Source organism: Pseudogymnoascus verrucosus, assembly GCF_001662655.1.
Source record: "Pseudogymnoascus verrucosus strain UAMH 10579 unplaced genomic scaffold scaffold_33, whole genome shotgun sequence".
NCBI lineage: Eukaryota > Fungi > Ascomycota > Leotiomycetes > Thelebolales > Thelebolaceae > Pseudogymnoascus > Pseudogymnoascus verrucosus.
In genome coordinates, this window is record NW_017263684.1 from 74,939 (window position 1) to 89,566 (window position 14,628).

The window sequence follows — 14,628 nt, forward strand, 5'->3', positions numbered from 1 at the left end:
ACTATTTATGGTTAGCTACAATAGACATATAGTGTCACAGAATTGTAAATTTGGAGCAGTTTACGTTGGAGTCAATATGGCGACCCCTCACATACAAGTCACCGTGCAGGTAGCCAAGGCCGGACCAAGGCAATATAAAGGAAATGATCTTGGCTCTCATTGCCGTATCCGTTGAGTCCACTTTCAATGAACCAGACTCAAGCTATTTGGCTTCTCGCAGACATCTCAGACATCACAGTTCGAGGCAGTAGTTTCCAATAGTTGTGGTAATATTAACATTATAATTCGTCGAATACCTTAAGCCGTGGATCTTCCTCGAGAGTGTCGTTTGGTGACTTTCGTAGCCCCTCCAGGACCTTAGAAACTTCAGTCTCTATAGTCAGGCTCTCATTTACCAGACCTCTCTCGAAGTCTAGCACACCACTCTTAATGTTCTGGGCGTTCAGTCCATCCATTATGCCCGGTACTGGGCTCCGTGCTGGTGTATATTGGAATATGAGCAGTCCCACCAGCACCACCACTGTTGTAGCGCTGAGGCCCCAGAAGAGCTTGATTCTCTTTCGGGTCTTCTCCTGCCACTGGTCTTCAACCTTGGCCCATCCCTCTGCCCTCTTCCTGATCACTTCGACTCTGGCCCCTAGCTTGTTCACCTTATCCCTGCCGGTCTGTATCCGCGCCTGTAAAGCTTCTATCTTCGTCTGTGGTTCTTTGAAGTCACCAAAGGCCTTTATCTGCTCTTGAATCTCCCTCGCAACATCTTGTGAATCATCATCAAAGTCTTCGTTTAGCTGCCTTGCGATCAAAGACAGCTCTTTCAGTGAGGCAATCGAAGCTTGCAGTACACTGAGCTTCTCTAGGACGGAATAATAAGTATTATCGAGGCGGCTCGTTGTGGTATTTGAGAGTATTCGTAAATCATGTAGGGACTTCCTTGGATCCCTGGGGAAGACATCAGTGACGGCCACTGTATATGTAAGGGACTACTTACCCAACAACAAGGTCCCTGTCCTTGCTTCCTATCCCGATAGCGTCAGAAAGACGCTTCCTCTGCTCGGGCGCAGCTTCATTTGCAGACATTGTTGTGAAGCGCTCCTCGAATAAACCTCATCTGCTCAACGACTTTGATCGATAGCTCTTGCGTTGGGGCAGGTATGACATAGCAGTCCCGCTGGGTCTACCGTAAGACCTTGGGTTCTAGGCGTATTGGGCGTGTCTCATCGGCATAGAGCACGAGATTCTAGCAAGAGGAGTTGGCGAATATCTTAGTCCCTCGTGAACTAAATAGTTGGTCATTTGACATGTGGTTCTGGGGACCCCAGTTCTTGGTTAGTGGTGGCACGTTGTGGCCGTGCATCGGCGGGTAACGAGAGGTTGTGGACTGACCGCCCGCAATCGCTGGGCTGGTAGTACTGCCACCACGAAAATATCTTGCGTCTACGAATATATGGATTATATTTTAATATTAGCCGGAAATAATCAAATTCAAGCCAGTATAAGTAGCTTTCAACAATATATGAGCTATAGTTTGTACCAGTGGTGGGACTTGTCCACAGGTCCCGCAGTAGCAAGGCTGATAGGCCTTGTTTCAAACCCAAATGAGAACCACCAAATCCCTCTTTATCAGCCCAGATCTCTTTTGACTGCCAGTTCAAAACCAATAGATTATGGGATATCGCAAACTACTATCACACTCAGTAATATTGTAGTGGGTGCGGAATTAATCCAGTGAGAGTGAGCTTCTTTGACATTTCATATATCATCGTTAGGCTTGTATCCCTTCAACTAATGCCCGAATCAAAATCCCCAACGCCATTCTCTGCATAATTACGCCCGCAATCCATGTATACAGCTTATCGATGCAATCTCTCCCTCATGACTTGATCATCTTGTTCCTCTTCTCCTTCCTCTTCAGCCTCTCCACTCTCTTCCTGTGCATTGTCTCTGCTAGCTTCTCGTATCGCGCCTTCTCCTCCTTCGCAGCACGCTTGTCCTTGAGCGCTGTTATCCTCCTCTGTAAATATATTAGCAACAGTCCGCTAATCCTTGGTTCTGAAAGAAAGCTGTGCGCCCTCGAGTCGGTCTGCCACTTACTTGACGCTCGGCTTCCTTCTCTTCCTTCATCTCCTTCTCCTTTGCCTTCACAACGTTCATGGCCACTCTCTCCGCATTTCGCTTCTCATACGTATCGTTGCCAGCTTTCGGGCGGAATGCGCTCTTCAAAGCGTGCCATTGCTTTCCTGGTGGGTTGTCAGTGTGAGCTTCAATGGCAGTACTTGTTCAGGACATACCGTTTTTGCGCATTCCATAGGCAGGTTTCTCAGCTGGCTGGCTTGCAGCATCTGCGACGGCGGTAGACATAATTCCGGCGATTTTGCAGGAAAGAAAGTCGGGAATGAGTGGTTGAAAATAACGTTATTTGGAAAGTCTTTCCCTTATCGATTTGGTGGATAAAAGATTCGGGAAGCATAAATTATCCGCACTATAGTTTTTCCCCACACCGAGAATATAATCTGATGATCTGATAAAGAATCACAAATCAGATAAAGCATCACAAATCAGATCAACCATGCAGTTTAAGGGTAGCGCTCCCGTGCCGATAACAGTCAGATCCGATAGAGACACTAAGTTTTTATCTATTTGCGCGCAAACACAGCAAGTGTAACACAAGGACTTTGCGCCATTATTTACCACCAAATTATCTCATACAAAAATCTCTCGTATATACCTGATCAAGATAAGCCCTAAACCCAGCAGCACTGTCACAAGGGAACGTGTTTGCCCCGCACTTCATCTCACCGACCCCAATCTTACTGTTTCTGACCGCCCCTCTCCCTTCAAAATGGTAACTCGATAACAACCGCCACACGCTCTTTCGGTTTACAAATTTAAAGACGCAATTTACTAATTGCGGGAGCATCTTCTGCTCCAAGTCACTTGCAATGGACGCCACAGACCGCCAGACTGGTGCTGAGTCACCGAAGAGCATGGTCTTGGAGCAAGCCCCCAGACTCCAGATCAACGGGGCGAGTGCACTCATGGATGCTGTTGAAGATGTCTTATTTGGCTCTGTAAGTGTTCTATTGTTCCCCATTCCTTCTCTTTTATGCATTGTTCAAAGGCTGACTCTATGCAAGATTGCAGGCATCGCAGGAAAATTCATCGAGTACCCATTCGACACCGTGAAGGTTCGGCTACAGTCACAACCCGATACCAAACCTCTCCGATATGCAGGGCCACTCGATTGCTTCAGGCAGTCCTGGCGCCAGGAAGGCATGGCCGGTCTATACCGAGGGATCAGTGCTCCGCTAGTCGGCGCAGCATTGGAGAACAGCAGCCTTTTCGTCTCCGAACAAGCAGCACAGAAACTACTATTCGCCTCCGGATTATACAATTCAGATTCCCCCCTACCTCTCTCGGCATTGTTCTGCACAGGAGGTATGGCAGGAGCAGTCACCTCCCTCGTCCTCACTCCCGTCGAGCTCGTCAAATGCAAGATGCAAGTACCGACCGCCACCGGCCCCGATGGTTTAATCACAAAACACCAAACTGTCTCCTCCATCATCCGCAACGTGTTTCGTCACCAAGGCCTCATGGGCTTCTGGCACGGGCAAATGGGGACGTTGATTCGTGAGACTGGAGGCTGCGCAGCGTGGTTCGGGAGTAAAGAGACTGTCTCGATGCTGTTCCGCAAATACAACGAGAAGAAGAGAGGCACCGTGGATCCACACGTACACGGTTCTGTCCACCCTCCGTTGCCACTATGGCAGCAAGCGGTGGCTGGTGCGTCGGCGGGAATGTCATATAATTTCCTGTTCTTCCCCGCTGATACGGTGAAGTCGCGGATGCAGACATCGGCAGTTAATGGGGCTGAGAAGCAACCAAGCTTCTGGGCGGAAGGAAAGGCGCTTTGGAAGCAGGCGGGCCTCAAGGGGATGTATCGTGGTTGTGGGATCACTGTTTTTAGATCGGCACCTGCATCAGCGTTTATTTTTATCATATACGATGGTTTGAAGAGGGAGCTGCATTTCTCTTGAGCTTAGAGAATGGCGTTTGGGGATAGAGGCTGCATTGTTGTTAGATGATGGGTCGTCTTTGATGAGCTTTCGAAGTGTATATATATGGGCACTTGGACGACGCTGAACTGGTACATGAGGTTGCAGGAAGATATTATTGGTATAGAGGGGAGGGTTGAATAAAGCGGCAGACATATGGGCGGCGTTTTGGGCTTCTTTTCGATAGATTGATGAGTAGCACGAAACAAGATACTTTTTAAGAGTGATAACTTTACATTTGTTTTCCAACTAAACCTACAGTAATGACTGGAAGAAAGCCATTGACTTATACTAACGATACATCTTGTTTCCCCTAAATATCACAAATAGTTCAATTTCCAATTAATCCGCCCCTTCCCTTCCCTTTCCCTCCCGTATCACATCCGCCGGTAACATACATCCATCCTAAGGCTTCTCATCAACAAACTTCGTGTGTCCCGGCTTCGACGACGGCGGAGAATCAACTGTCTTATCCGACAAATCCCAGTTATTCAAATACCCAACCGCAGTACTCAAATAACTCGCATAGCACAACCACCCCAAATACGGAACCATACACCACCCCGCCACCGCATCAACCTTGCCCCAGAGATACGTCATATACCCCACCGTCCCCGTGAGCGCGAGGATATCAACAGTAGCTTCGATTGGGCGCTTGGCCACGAAGAACAGCGGCATCCAGAGGAGGTTCAGACCAAGCTGGATCGTGTACAGCGTTGCTCCGTGCTTGGTTGCTTGGATGACGTTGGGGGAGCGCAGGGGGGAGAGACCAGCGTTGCAGGCGCGGAAGGCGCCGTAGCCCATGAGGCCGTAGAAGAGGGTCCAGAGGGGACCGAAGATCTCGGGGGGTGGGCGGCAGGGGGGCTGCTTGAGGGCCATGTAGTTCTTTTGGTTCTCGCGGGCTGTGTTGGGGGGTTAGTTTGGGGGGCTGAGAAGGGGGAAGGGGGTGGCACGTACGTCGAGATGAGAATCCAACGGCGGTTCCTAGAGCCACGGGGAGGAGAATGGAGGTGGCGGGGTTGAGGAGGATCCCCGAGGGGATCGTGAGTGAGGGTATGTAGGTGGTCATCGTTGCTGAGGGATGAATTATCAGTTTTGAATCCCTTTGGTGGCTTTTTGACAGCGTGGTCTAGAATAGAAAGAGGCTTGATGAAAGATAATAAAACAGCAGCTGCCCAGAATAGACACTGAAGGTAAACACTGAGTTCCAAAGTGGCTTCAGAACCATTGTTCATACTGGGGCGATTGAAGCGTTCGCCCTACGTCATAGGCTCTTATCGTGAAGCTCGTCCCCATGGACACTCATATGCACCATTGACGTGACAGGCGCTGTGAGTATGAATTGAAATGGAAAACTCACCTAGTTTGATTCACGCAATTGAGTGACTCTTGAATGGATAAGCAGTTTTGAGGAAATAATAAGCAACGAAGTGTGAAGAGAATAGATGGGTTGGCTAGTATGGAATGGAACTTGGTCTCACGTTGATTGTGGGCTGTCATGACACAACGGGGCGAGGAATGGTCCGAAGGTTACCATGGCTGCCATATGCTAAAATATGCTAAAGCAGCGTTGCAGTGGTGGTATTCCTTGTGGTGGTCGCCGTGGCGGTCTTCGCGTCTTCACGCCGTGCTGGGGACCATTTGCAGCACCCAAGCACCACCATTGACACCACTGTATCCAATAGCTTGCCGTATCCGACCCTTAGCGCCCCCCAAGTCACAACGCCGACTACTGTACAAGCTCTCGCGCGCCTCATCTTCTCCGCATTTCGATCTTCCCAAGTCCACCCTCCTCACATACATTCTACCCGCCTCTTATTCCGCCTCCCAATTCAATCGAGGAGCTTCATTTTGCGCGCTGAAGCTGCTTCGTACTATTCAATCTCTTGTTGGTTACATCCTTCCCTCGCACCAATTCTTGCATTCAATACCTTCCTGTTTCTTAATACCTACATACTGGCTTTCGCTCCTCCTCCATCTCAACACCTCACATGCACACACCTCCGCTGCCTTCAATCATCGGCATTAGATAGCACTCTTCATACTTCACTTGCACCTCCCTTGTTTTCACATTATTTGCGCACCTCTACCTTATCCTATACTTTTGAAGCAATCCTCTGACAGTCAATCATGTCGACAAACAGCAGCCCCTTCGGTGTCACAATCTCATCACAATCACTGGGTATAACTTGACACGAAGCAACGCGAGCTCTTTGTAGCTACAAAGACAACAAAGCCGCCACGACTTATTTCCGATTCTGTATACCAAGCAAAGACAACAGTTGAACCTCGGAAATGGCGAGCTACCAATACAGCAGGGAACCTCCCCTCACACGATCGCCGACGGAGAGGGATACCTGGACTAGTCGGGATGATGCGCGGCCAAGCGACCGCCCAGAACGCCCGGATTCTTTCTATCGTGGCAGATCCCCTGGTATGTGATTTATTATACTTGCGCTTTGTGGCCTGTTTGGTCTCCGGCATGACTCCGCGGTGTCATTGCCCTTCGAAGTCTGGCTCTTTGAGTTTACATTCACTTCACACTTCCTCAAATCTGGAGTCATGCTCATGTTCATCATTGCGGCCACGTTTTGGTACTACTTTGAATGTCACTTACTTATCACCCCCCTTGCAGGTGCCGACCGCCAACGTAGGCCACGAAACCGCACCCGTTCGCCATTAGCAGTCGACCGATACGAACCTGGCCCTCGGCTACCTCGCGACGATTATGGCGGACCCAGAGATCGAGATGAGCGACGCAGGCCATCGCCAGGGCCTGCCCATATCGACCGATACATTCCAGGCCAGGATTCTGGCAGTGCTCCTATCACAGTGAACCCACTGGCTGATCCATCGAAACTACAATTTCAAGTGGGGTTTTCATACTTTGGAGAATGGTGGAGGACGAATGAAAAGATCAAGGAGGAGAAAGAGCGACAAAAGACGGGAAGGAGGCGAGAGCCAGAGAGAGTTCGTGGTCAACGGGAGTCTCAGGAAGATCGCGACAAGGAAAAGGCACGCATACAGGTCGCATACGACGCTTATAAAGAAGACCTCCAGGCAAAGATGGCGAAAACGTTTGTTCAGGAGCACAAAAACGAGCAATGGTTTCAAGAGAGGTACATGGCCGAGGTTAGAGAGCCATTGAAGGCGAGGCTCAACGACTTTCGCCGCCTAAATTATACTCGATGGGAGCGGGACTTGGATGCAGGAATGTTTGATGAATATTCGCTGGAGGGCATTCCAAAGGGCGAAATTAATAGCTCGGGCGCGCTTATCGAGAAAGAAGAGGGCGAAACTACAGCTACGAACGAGGTCCTTGGAGTTGGGGATCTCCTACCTTCGAAAGGAAGTGATATAAGAGACGAAGATGCTTTCCTACCGACACTACTCATCAAAACGATCGCTCCTCATGTCAATCGTGATAACGTTGTTTCATTCTGCAAAGAGCACCTTGGCGAGGGCGAAGGAGGTTTCAAATGGCTCAGTTTGAGCGACCCCAACCCAAGCAAGCGATATCATCGGATAGGCTGGGTTATGCTGAATCCCGGATCAGATGCCTCTGCCCCCTCATATCGTCCCGAGGCAAACGAAGAGGATGGCGAGGCTCCAGAACAGCCGGCTGCCCCGGTGTCTGTAGCCGACAAGGCTTTGGAGGCCATCAATGGCAAACAAGTTAAGGATGAAGTGCGCGGGGACTTCACCTGCCATGTCGGCGTCCACGTGCCACCTTTGATGCCAAGGAAAAAGGCTCTTTGGGACCTGTTCTCAGCTCCTGAGCGCATCGAGAAGGACCTTGACCTCGCTTCAAAGCTGATCAACAAATATGAAGAGGACTTTGGATCAGATTTCAATGCCGTTCTCAAGATTGAAGAGAAGGTTGACGAACTCAAGAGCCAAGGACTCATCAAGCCTGCGTTACCTGCGCCGAAAAAAGCTAAGGCTGAACGCAACAGCGACGAGGCTATGGCCGATGTTGAAGAAGGCGAGGAAGATGAGGAAGACGAAGGCGCCGTCGATGATGAAGTTGACGATGATGAGCTGCTGGTGAAGAAGAAACAACTTGATCTGATGGTTGAATACTTGCGACGAGTCTTCAACTTCTGCTTCTTCTGCGTTTTCGAGAGTGATTCTATTCACGAACTGACTCGCAAGTGTCCGGGTGGCCATCTTCGTCGCCCAAGAAATACGTTGACTACCTCGGCCAAGGCTGCGGCACGGGCTAGCGCCAACGGCGAGCCCCTTCCTGACAGGAAGAAGAGTGATGCAGAGGAGGGCGAGGCTCCTGGTTCGCCAGAGACGGACAGAAAGTTCAACCGCAATAGCACTGCATCGAAGACGGAGCAGCAGCTTCAGCGTGCGTTCAATTGGGTAAAGACTTTCGAGGAGAAGATCTTGCAAATAATTGAGCCAGAGAACATCGATGTTCGCAAGCTTGGCGGAAGACCAGTGGAAGAGGCAGTGGAGGAAGAGATGGCCAAGCATGTGAAACAGGAGGATGAGCATAAATACCGCTGTCATGTTCCGGAGTGCACGAAGCTCTTCAAGGAAGAACATTTCTGGAAGAAGCACGTGGAGAAGAGACATCCGGAGTGGCTTGAAGGTATTAAGAAAGAAGTAAGTCTACACCCAACTCAGCACCCGTGCTTTTACTAACAATACCCCAGTTTGAGCTAGTTAATACCTACGTCTCTGATCCAGCACACATCGCTCCGTCCCGTTCCGACGCGAACAGCAACGGCCACTTCCCACCCGCCAACGGCCACCAGCCAGCAGGCACACCCCGCGGCTTCAACCTAAATTCCTTCGGTATGAACGGAATCCCTCCACTAGGCAGCTTCGGCCCACCAGGCCAATTCCCAGCCTTGTTCGCCGGCCACTCCGTCCAAGCACCTCTTGGATGGGCACCCGGCGGCGACGACCGTAGCGGAGGTCCCATCCGCCGCGGCGGCGGACGCTTCGGCAACCCACGTACTGGACCATATGATAGACGCCCTGCAGACAGGAGATGGGCCAATGAAAGTGGCAGGCTCAGTCCCCCCGGTGGACGAAATGGCAGGCCTGGCGCGACTGGTGCGGGGAGATGGGGCGATGGAGGAGCGGGTGGCGCGGCCCCGCCGCCGAGAGAGGCGGTAGCTGGGAGGAGTCTGAAGAGCTACGAGGATCTCGATGCGGTTGCTGGCGGGGCGGGCGGGGAGTTGAATTACTAGTTTCTGAGTGCTTGCTTTTTTTCTGGAGTGGAACGAATAGGGTTATATGCGGGCAGGGTTCAGGACGTATCAAATTGCATGGCATAGTAGAAGCTTGCGGGCTCTGTCGGGTCGCGGCTCTGGTTGGGCTGCTCAGGGCTACAGCTTTGCGATTATGGGGTATTGCTGGCGATTTTTTTGCACGGGTGGGGGACTGGGATATGATATTGGGAATTGAGGTAGCTCGCAAAAGCTCGTTGTAAGATAGCATATAGTTTTCTCAGGTGGCAATACAGGGCATACTTTGCATTATAACATCTTGGTTTTTATATTTCTTGGATGCTTAGATTCTCTTGTTTTAATTCTAGTTGCCCTTTAATATTGTGTTGATTTGTGTTCTCGATTATATTGACTCAACAAACAATTAATGACCTCAGTGGCAAGGCAAGGTATGGGGGTAAGACCGATTACACACAATTTAGTAGCAATACGACTTATCAATTTATTGGGCGGTCACATCGAGTAAGTCAGCTATCCTTTCTCATTAGGCACAGACTAATTGTATGACGGGGCACTAGACATTTCGTTCTAATAAGGTTTTGACGGGTCGATGTCGTTCCGGGCGATCGACAACCCCGGAACGACATCGACCCGTCCAAATTCCCTAGGGTACGCAATCGAGGGATACCCGCACGAGGCTGCTCGAAACAAAATGTCTTCTCGACGTTAAGACAGCCTAGGTGGATAAGGAGCCAGAGCAGCAGAATCTACAAACACCCACCGTCCCGTTCGCACCCAGAACTTCCACTATGTCTGATATACCCAAGCCTTCCTCCCCCGTCGCGAATAGGGGGTTCGCTCACCTCGCCGTCGCACCTAAAGTACGATGACCCGCATTACGCCGCGAACATGCCTGTACCCCCTCGCCGCCTCTCTCGTCGTCGCCTTCGCTCTCTCCATCTCCCTCACCTTCCGTTCCAACCATCACTGCTACGCTGCTACCTGCGGCGAGTGGCTCTTTCCCCTACAAGCCCGCCTCCACGTCGCAGTCTGGTACTCTTGGCTCTCCCTCTTCGTCACCTTCCTAGCCGTGCGTGCGTTCTCGCCAGAGCTGCGCCGATTCCTACGGCTTCCGGTTCCTGGGTTGGAGAAGTACGTCGCTCTTAGCGGGTTGTTGGTGGGAGTCTGGGTCGTGGTGTTGTATGGCGCGCTCATCGGGGTGTGGTGGTGGCGGCTGCGTGACTACTTCGTTGCCCGGGGCCATGAGGGTGGCATTGAGAAGGGGAATGGCACACTCGCTGCTATTGCTCTCTTAGGACACCTGTGCGATGTCACGCTGGGGATGGTGCTTGTCCCTATCTCACGGCATAGCGCACTCGCGTCCTTCTTCTCGCTGTCTGTATCGACGACACTGATGTTCCATATGGCGACTGCGTACACTCTGTTCGGACTTGTCATGATCCACGGATTTCTGTATGTGTCGTGGGTGCCGACCTTCAATGCTCTGTCGGCGCAGCTGAGGATGGTGTTCCCGGTGCTCAATCCAACATATCTATACCATGAAACGTGGCCAGGGAATACAAGTGCGCTAGGAGTGTGGAGGGCATCGCTCATTTTCTCGGGGGTTTTAACTACGGCGATTATGACGCTCATTGCTGTGACGACGGTGCCGGTAGTGAGGAGGAAGCACTTCGATCTGTTTTACTATACGCACCTGCTAATTATACCGGGGGTGATAATCATCTGTCTCCATGCGAGCACGATCTTCTATTGCGCTGCACCTGGACTTCTAATGTGGGTGCTGGATTGGGGGATGCGCCTATACGAGTTGCGAAGGAGATTAGACGGCAAGATCACGACTGTTGGGAACGGCTGGTATTGGTATGATACTCTCACAGTATGCGGATCTAGAGCACCTAAGCTAACAACATCTAGCCTCACGCTCCTCCTTCCCCGCCACCGCCTCGATGGCTGCGCTTGCACCTCTCCACTCGCTCACTTCTACCTCTACCACTCGGGCTCCTCAATGCGGCAACTCCATCCTTTCACAACTATTACGCATCTAGCGTCGCAGAACGCCGCTACGCCGCTATCCGAAGATGACTTCCTTATTTGCTTCCTCTTCCGCAAGCAGGGCAGGACAACCCAAACCCCCGAGCCCTCGACACTTGACAATAGATTCACGCTCCTCAGATATCTCAGGCGTACGAGAACTGCCTCGCCAGCTGAATGGACGGATAGACTAGCTAGCTTGGCTGATAAAGCAGCCCTCACTACAGATTCCCCACTACATCGTGATGCAGCTATCCCCGACCCAGAGGGGCCTTTCACCATGCTCACCTCCCCAAGAGCTTGGATTAATACAGCCCATGCCGCTCTTGGTATCCGCGCCGAAGGCCCATACTTCACCCCCGCGGACCCCGCACGCTACCACACCGTCGTCTGCATTGTCGCTGGAACGGGTATCAGTGGTGCGCTAGCAATCATCAGTGCCTTTGCCGCACAGAAGACAAGGGATGCTGAGAATGCCGCAGAGACGGATATGTGCGTGCCGGGAACTTGTAGCGCGGTGCAAGAGCCTGTGCCGGTACCGGTTGGTGGCCGGAGAATGTGGGAGCGTTGCGTGGTGGTGTGGAGTGTGCGAGAGGCTGATTACATTGCCTTGCCCGCTTTGATAGGTAAGAACCACTCACACCCTTACGGCCCGTTTCTCGTCGGGCTGCGCCTGTCTGCCTGGCGTTGCTAACGAGTATGAGTAGACCATGGAATCTCAAACCTGGAAGTGCAAGTCCACCTCACTGGCAACGGAAGGCCGAGGCTAGATGTTGTGAAGACCCTGGCGGACGTGAGGGAGGAAGAGAGGAAAACGTGGGTTTATCTGTCGGGACCGAATGCGTTCATCGAGGCGGGGGAGGTTGCGTGTAGAGCTAGCGGGGGCGTCGAGTGGTTTGGGGCACGGTGGAGTATTTGATTTTTTGGGGCAAAAAGGGGAGATATATGGGACACGATATTTCTTCGTTGCTTCGACAAGACTGTAACAGTAAATGGGTCATAACTATATCTAAACCTCTCCCTAGCTAGAGGCGCCAATGGCTTGGGCATAGCACTGGTCTTGGAACATTTTTAAAAAAGCATTCAAAACCGCTTCTATGATATAAACTTAACTTTATAGTTACTATGGACAAAGACAGACCTCATTACTCCATAATATATCTATGCCTAGTCTGTATTGCTAGCTTATCTAATAAATGCTGTAAGAAAGGTTGCATTGGAAGTCGTCGGGGCGCGCTAAGATTTAATTTCAGACGATATCATAAATCACAACAGACCATATTATTCATTAAAATATTTATATCATGGGCTACACAGCCTTTGACTGATTTCTATTCATAATATGATATAATACAGTTTAGCTTGTATCTCCATTTTACCTGCTTAATGCAATATCATCGATTCTTAGGATCTGGTAAGGGGGTTAGCAAAGGATAGGAGCAGCAGGCGTGGAATCAAATAAACTTACCATTTTTACAGTCTCGGACGCCAACTCGATGGCGCTCGTGCTCACCAACAACGGCTGGAGCACGTTCTCGTCACCGATGTCGTTCTTCACACCACCAGACTTGATGCTGACTCCCGCGTTGACCTCTCCATTGGCATGCTTGTGTCTCAGCTCCGTCACGACCTTGATGCTATTCAACCCCGCGTTCTCCGCAAGAGTTGTGGGGATGACCTCCATGGCATCCGCAAACGCCTTCCAGCAGATGGCCTCGGTGCCTGTGAGCTGGCGCGCCTGCTTCGCCAGCTGGGTCGCGATCTCGATCTCTGGGGCGCCACCACCGGCAATAAGAGCCTTCTTCTTGACTAAGCAGCGGATGACGCACAGGGCGTCGTGCAGACTGCGCTCGGCCTCGTCGAGAATCAGGGAGTTGGCGCCGCGGCAGATGATGGAGACGGTCTTGCCGGCGCTCTTGGTGCCGGTGACCTTTACGATCTTGGAGCCGGAGTTCTGGGCCTCCTCGATCAGCTCCGCGTAGCCGAGCTTGTCCTCGGTGAAGGAGTCGATGTCGGCGATTGGCTTGCAGCCGGTGGATTTGCAGATGAACTCGACCTCGTCGCGCTCGATGTCCTTGATGGCGAGGATGTTGAGCTTGGCGAGGAAGTGGAGGGCGAGGTCGTTGACGGCGTCGCGGAGGATGGATTTTTGGATGAAAAGAACGTTGCACTTCGCCTTCTTGATCTTCTTGACCATGTTCAGGAGGTATGTGCGCTCTTCCTTCAGAATCTTATCCATCTGCCTGTAGTCGTTGACGACGATCTGGTTCTCCATATCTGGCTTGGGAGGGCTCAGCTGGAACTGGATTAGACCTATCCGTGCCTTCTCCATTCTGATTGGGCCACCGCCGCTCTTGAGAACACCCTGGGTAAGGACCAGGCCCTCAACCATCTCGCTGTCCTCGATAGTGCCGCCGACCTTCTTGACAACTCTGATGTTCTTCAAGTCAACGTTATCTGCGGTTTTGATATCGATGGTCTTGGTCACAGCGTTCACCGCCATCGGGGCAAGGAGGTTGGAGTGTTGTGAAACGATTTTGGAGGACAGGGATGTTGTTGCGGCTTGGAGGAGGGTAGTTGTGTCGTTGAGGGAAACTGGATGTGACATGTTCGTTAAGATCTGAACTGATGCCTTTGCGGCTCTCTGGAAAGATTCAGCGATCACTGAGGGGTGGATGCCCTTTCCGAGTAACTTGTCGGCCGCTCCCAACAAGCTTCCGCAGATAACAACCACAGATGTCGTTCCATCTCCAGCCTCAACATCCTGTGCCGATGAAAGGTCGACCAGCATCTTCGCCGATGGATGCATAACCGACATGCTCTTCAACATTGTGTTTCCGTCGTTTGTGATAATCGTCTCCCCCTTCCCCGTCTGAATCATCTTATCCATACCCCTTGGTCCAAGGGACGTCCTGACGGCATCGGCGACAGCTTATATATAGTCAGCATAACTTCGGGGCCCTAAAAAGTGTGCAGCGTACCTCTGGCGGCGACAATGTTGGCGGTGCGCACAGCCATAGGCTTCTCCTTGTCCTGCATATATAATTAGTATTGAACAAGCATACACCATGCATGGAGCGTACCTTGAAGGCATTGTTGCTAGAATTAGCCTGGGACGCTGCGAGTGCCATCTTGTATGTCTATGTGAGGGTATAAGGGGTTATCACAAGTCGACAGGATAATGGTGGACTGTTCTATAAAACATCGCGTTTAGCTAGTAATCGGTCGCGTTTTCCAAAAGTTCGCCGTAGCCCGCGCTAACCCACATTTAGATAGCTGCCGCTTACATGAGCAGGGTAGTTGGGTGAGTGAGCTTCGCGAGCCTCGTCAACCTG

General features: G+C 51.3%; 7 protein-coding genes across 7 annotated transcripts; 3 read left to right on the forward strand and 4 right to left on the reverse strand.

Annotated features, from left to right (window-relative positions):
* Positions 1–212: 212 nt before the first annotated feature.
* VE01_07322 (uncharacterized protein) lies at positions 213–1,325 on the reverse strand. Its single transcript, XM_018276757.2, has 2 exons — positions 989–1,325; positions 213–939 (listed from the first exon to the last, which is right to left on the reverse strand). Exons 1-2 carry the CDS (start codon positions 1,075–1,077, stop codon positions 279–281), a joined length of 750 nt encoding a protein of 249 aa, XP_018128862.1. The 5' UTR covers positions 1,078–1,325; the 3' UTR covers positions 213–278.
* Positions 1,326–1,465: 140 nt separating this feature from the next.
* VE01_07323 (uncharacterized protein) lies at positions 1,466–2,429 on the reverse strand. The gene is made up of 3 exons (XM_018276758.2): positions 2,289–2,429; positions 2,092–2,237; positions 1,466–2,011 (listed from the first exon to the last, which is right to left on the reverse strand). The coding sequence occupies exons 1-3, from the start codon at positions 2,356–2,358 to the stop codon at positions 1,871–1,873; spliced, it is 357 nt and encodes a 118-aa protein (XP_018128861.1). The 5' UTR covers positions 2,359–2,429; the 3' UTR covers positions 1,466–1,870.
* Positions 2,430–2,645: 216 nt separating this feature from the next.
* Positions 2,646–4,286, forward strand: ARG13 (Amino-acid transporter arg-13). Its single transcript, XM_018276759.2, has 2 exons — positions 2,646–3,068; positions 3,135–4,286. The coding sequence occupies exons 1-2, from the start codon at positions 2,940–2,942 to the stop codon at positions 4,032–4,034; spliced, it is 1,029 nt and encodes a 342-aa protein (XP_018128856.1). The 5' UTR covers positions 2,646–2,939; the 3' UTR covers positions 4,035–4,286.
* Positions 4,272–5,669, reverse strand: VE01_07325 (uncharacterized protein). Its single transcript, XM_018276760.2, has 3 exons — positions 5,413–5,669; positions 5,010–5,126; positions 4,272–4,954 (listed from the first exon to the last, which is right to left on the reverse strand). The coding sequence occupies exons 2-3, from the start codon at positions 5,119–5,121 to the stop codon at positions 4,458–4,460; spliced, it is 609 nt and encodes a 202-aa protein (XP_018128855.1). The 5' UTR covers positions 5,122–5,126; positions 5,413–5,669; the 3' UTR covers positions 4,272–4,457.
* Positions 5,670–5,709: 40 nt separating this feature from the next.
* On the forward strand, positions 5,710–9,554 carry VE01_07326 (uncharacterized protein). The gene is made up of 4 exons (XM_059463874.1): positions 5,710–5,940; positions 6,197–6,486; positions 6,688–8,669; positions 8,720–9,554. The coding sequence occupies exons 2-4, from the start codon at positions 6,348–6,350 to the stop codon at positions 9,260–9,262; spliced, it is 2,664 nt and encodes an 887-aa protein (XP_059319562.1). The 5' UTR covers positions 5,710–5,940; positions 6,197–6,347; the 3' UTR covers positions 9,263–9,554.
* A 108-nt stretch (positions 9,555–9,662) lies between these two features.
* Positions 9,663–12,434, forward strand: VE01_07327 (uncharacterized protein). The gene is made up of 4 exons (XM_018276762.2): positions 9,663–9,763; positions 9,820–11,122; positions 11,177–11,919; positions 12,001–12,434. Exons 2-4 carry the CDS (start codon positions 10,128–10,130, stop codon positions 12,210–12,212), a joined length of 1,950 nt encoding a protein of 649 aa, XP_018128857.1. The 5' UTR covers positions 9,663–9,763; positions 9,820–10,127; the 3' UTR covers positions 12,213–12,434.
* A 126-nt stretch (positions 12,435–12,560) lies between these two features.
* On the reverse strand, positions 12,561–14,489 carry CCT4 (Subunit of the cytosolic chaperonin Cct ring complex). Its single transcript, XM_018276763.2, has 4 exons — positions 14,377–14,489; positions 14,275–14,326; positions 12,762–14,224; positions 12,561–12,704 (listed from the first exon to the last, which is right to left on the reverse strand). Exons 1-4 carry the CDS (start codon positions 14,422–14,424, stop codon positions 12,669–12,671), a joined length of 1,599 nt encoding a protein of 532 aa, XP_018128864.1. The 5' UTR covers positions 14,425–14,489; the 3' UTR covers positions 12,561–12,668.
* Positions 14,490–14,628: the final 139 nt, after the last annotated feature.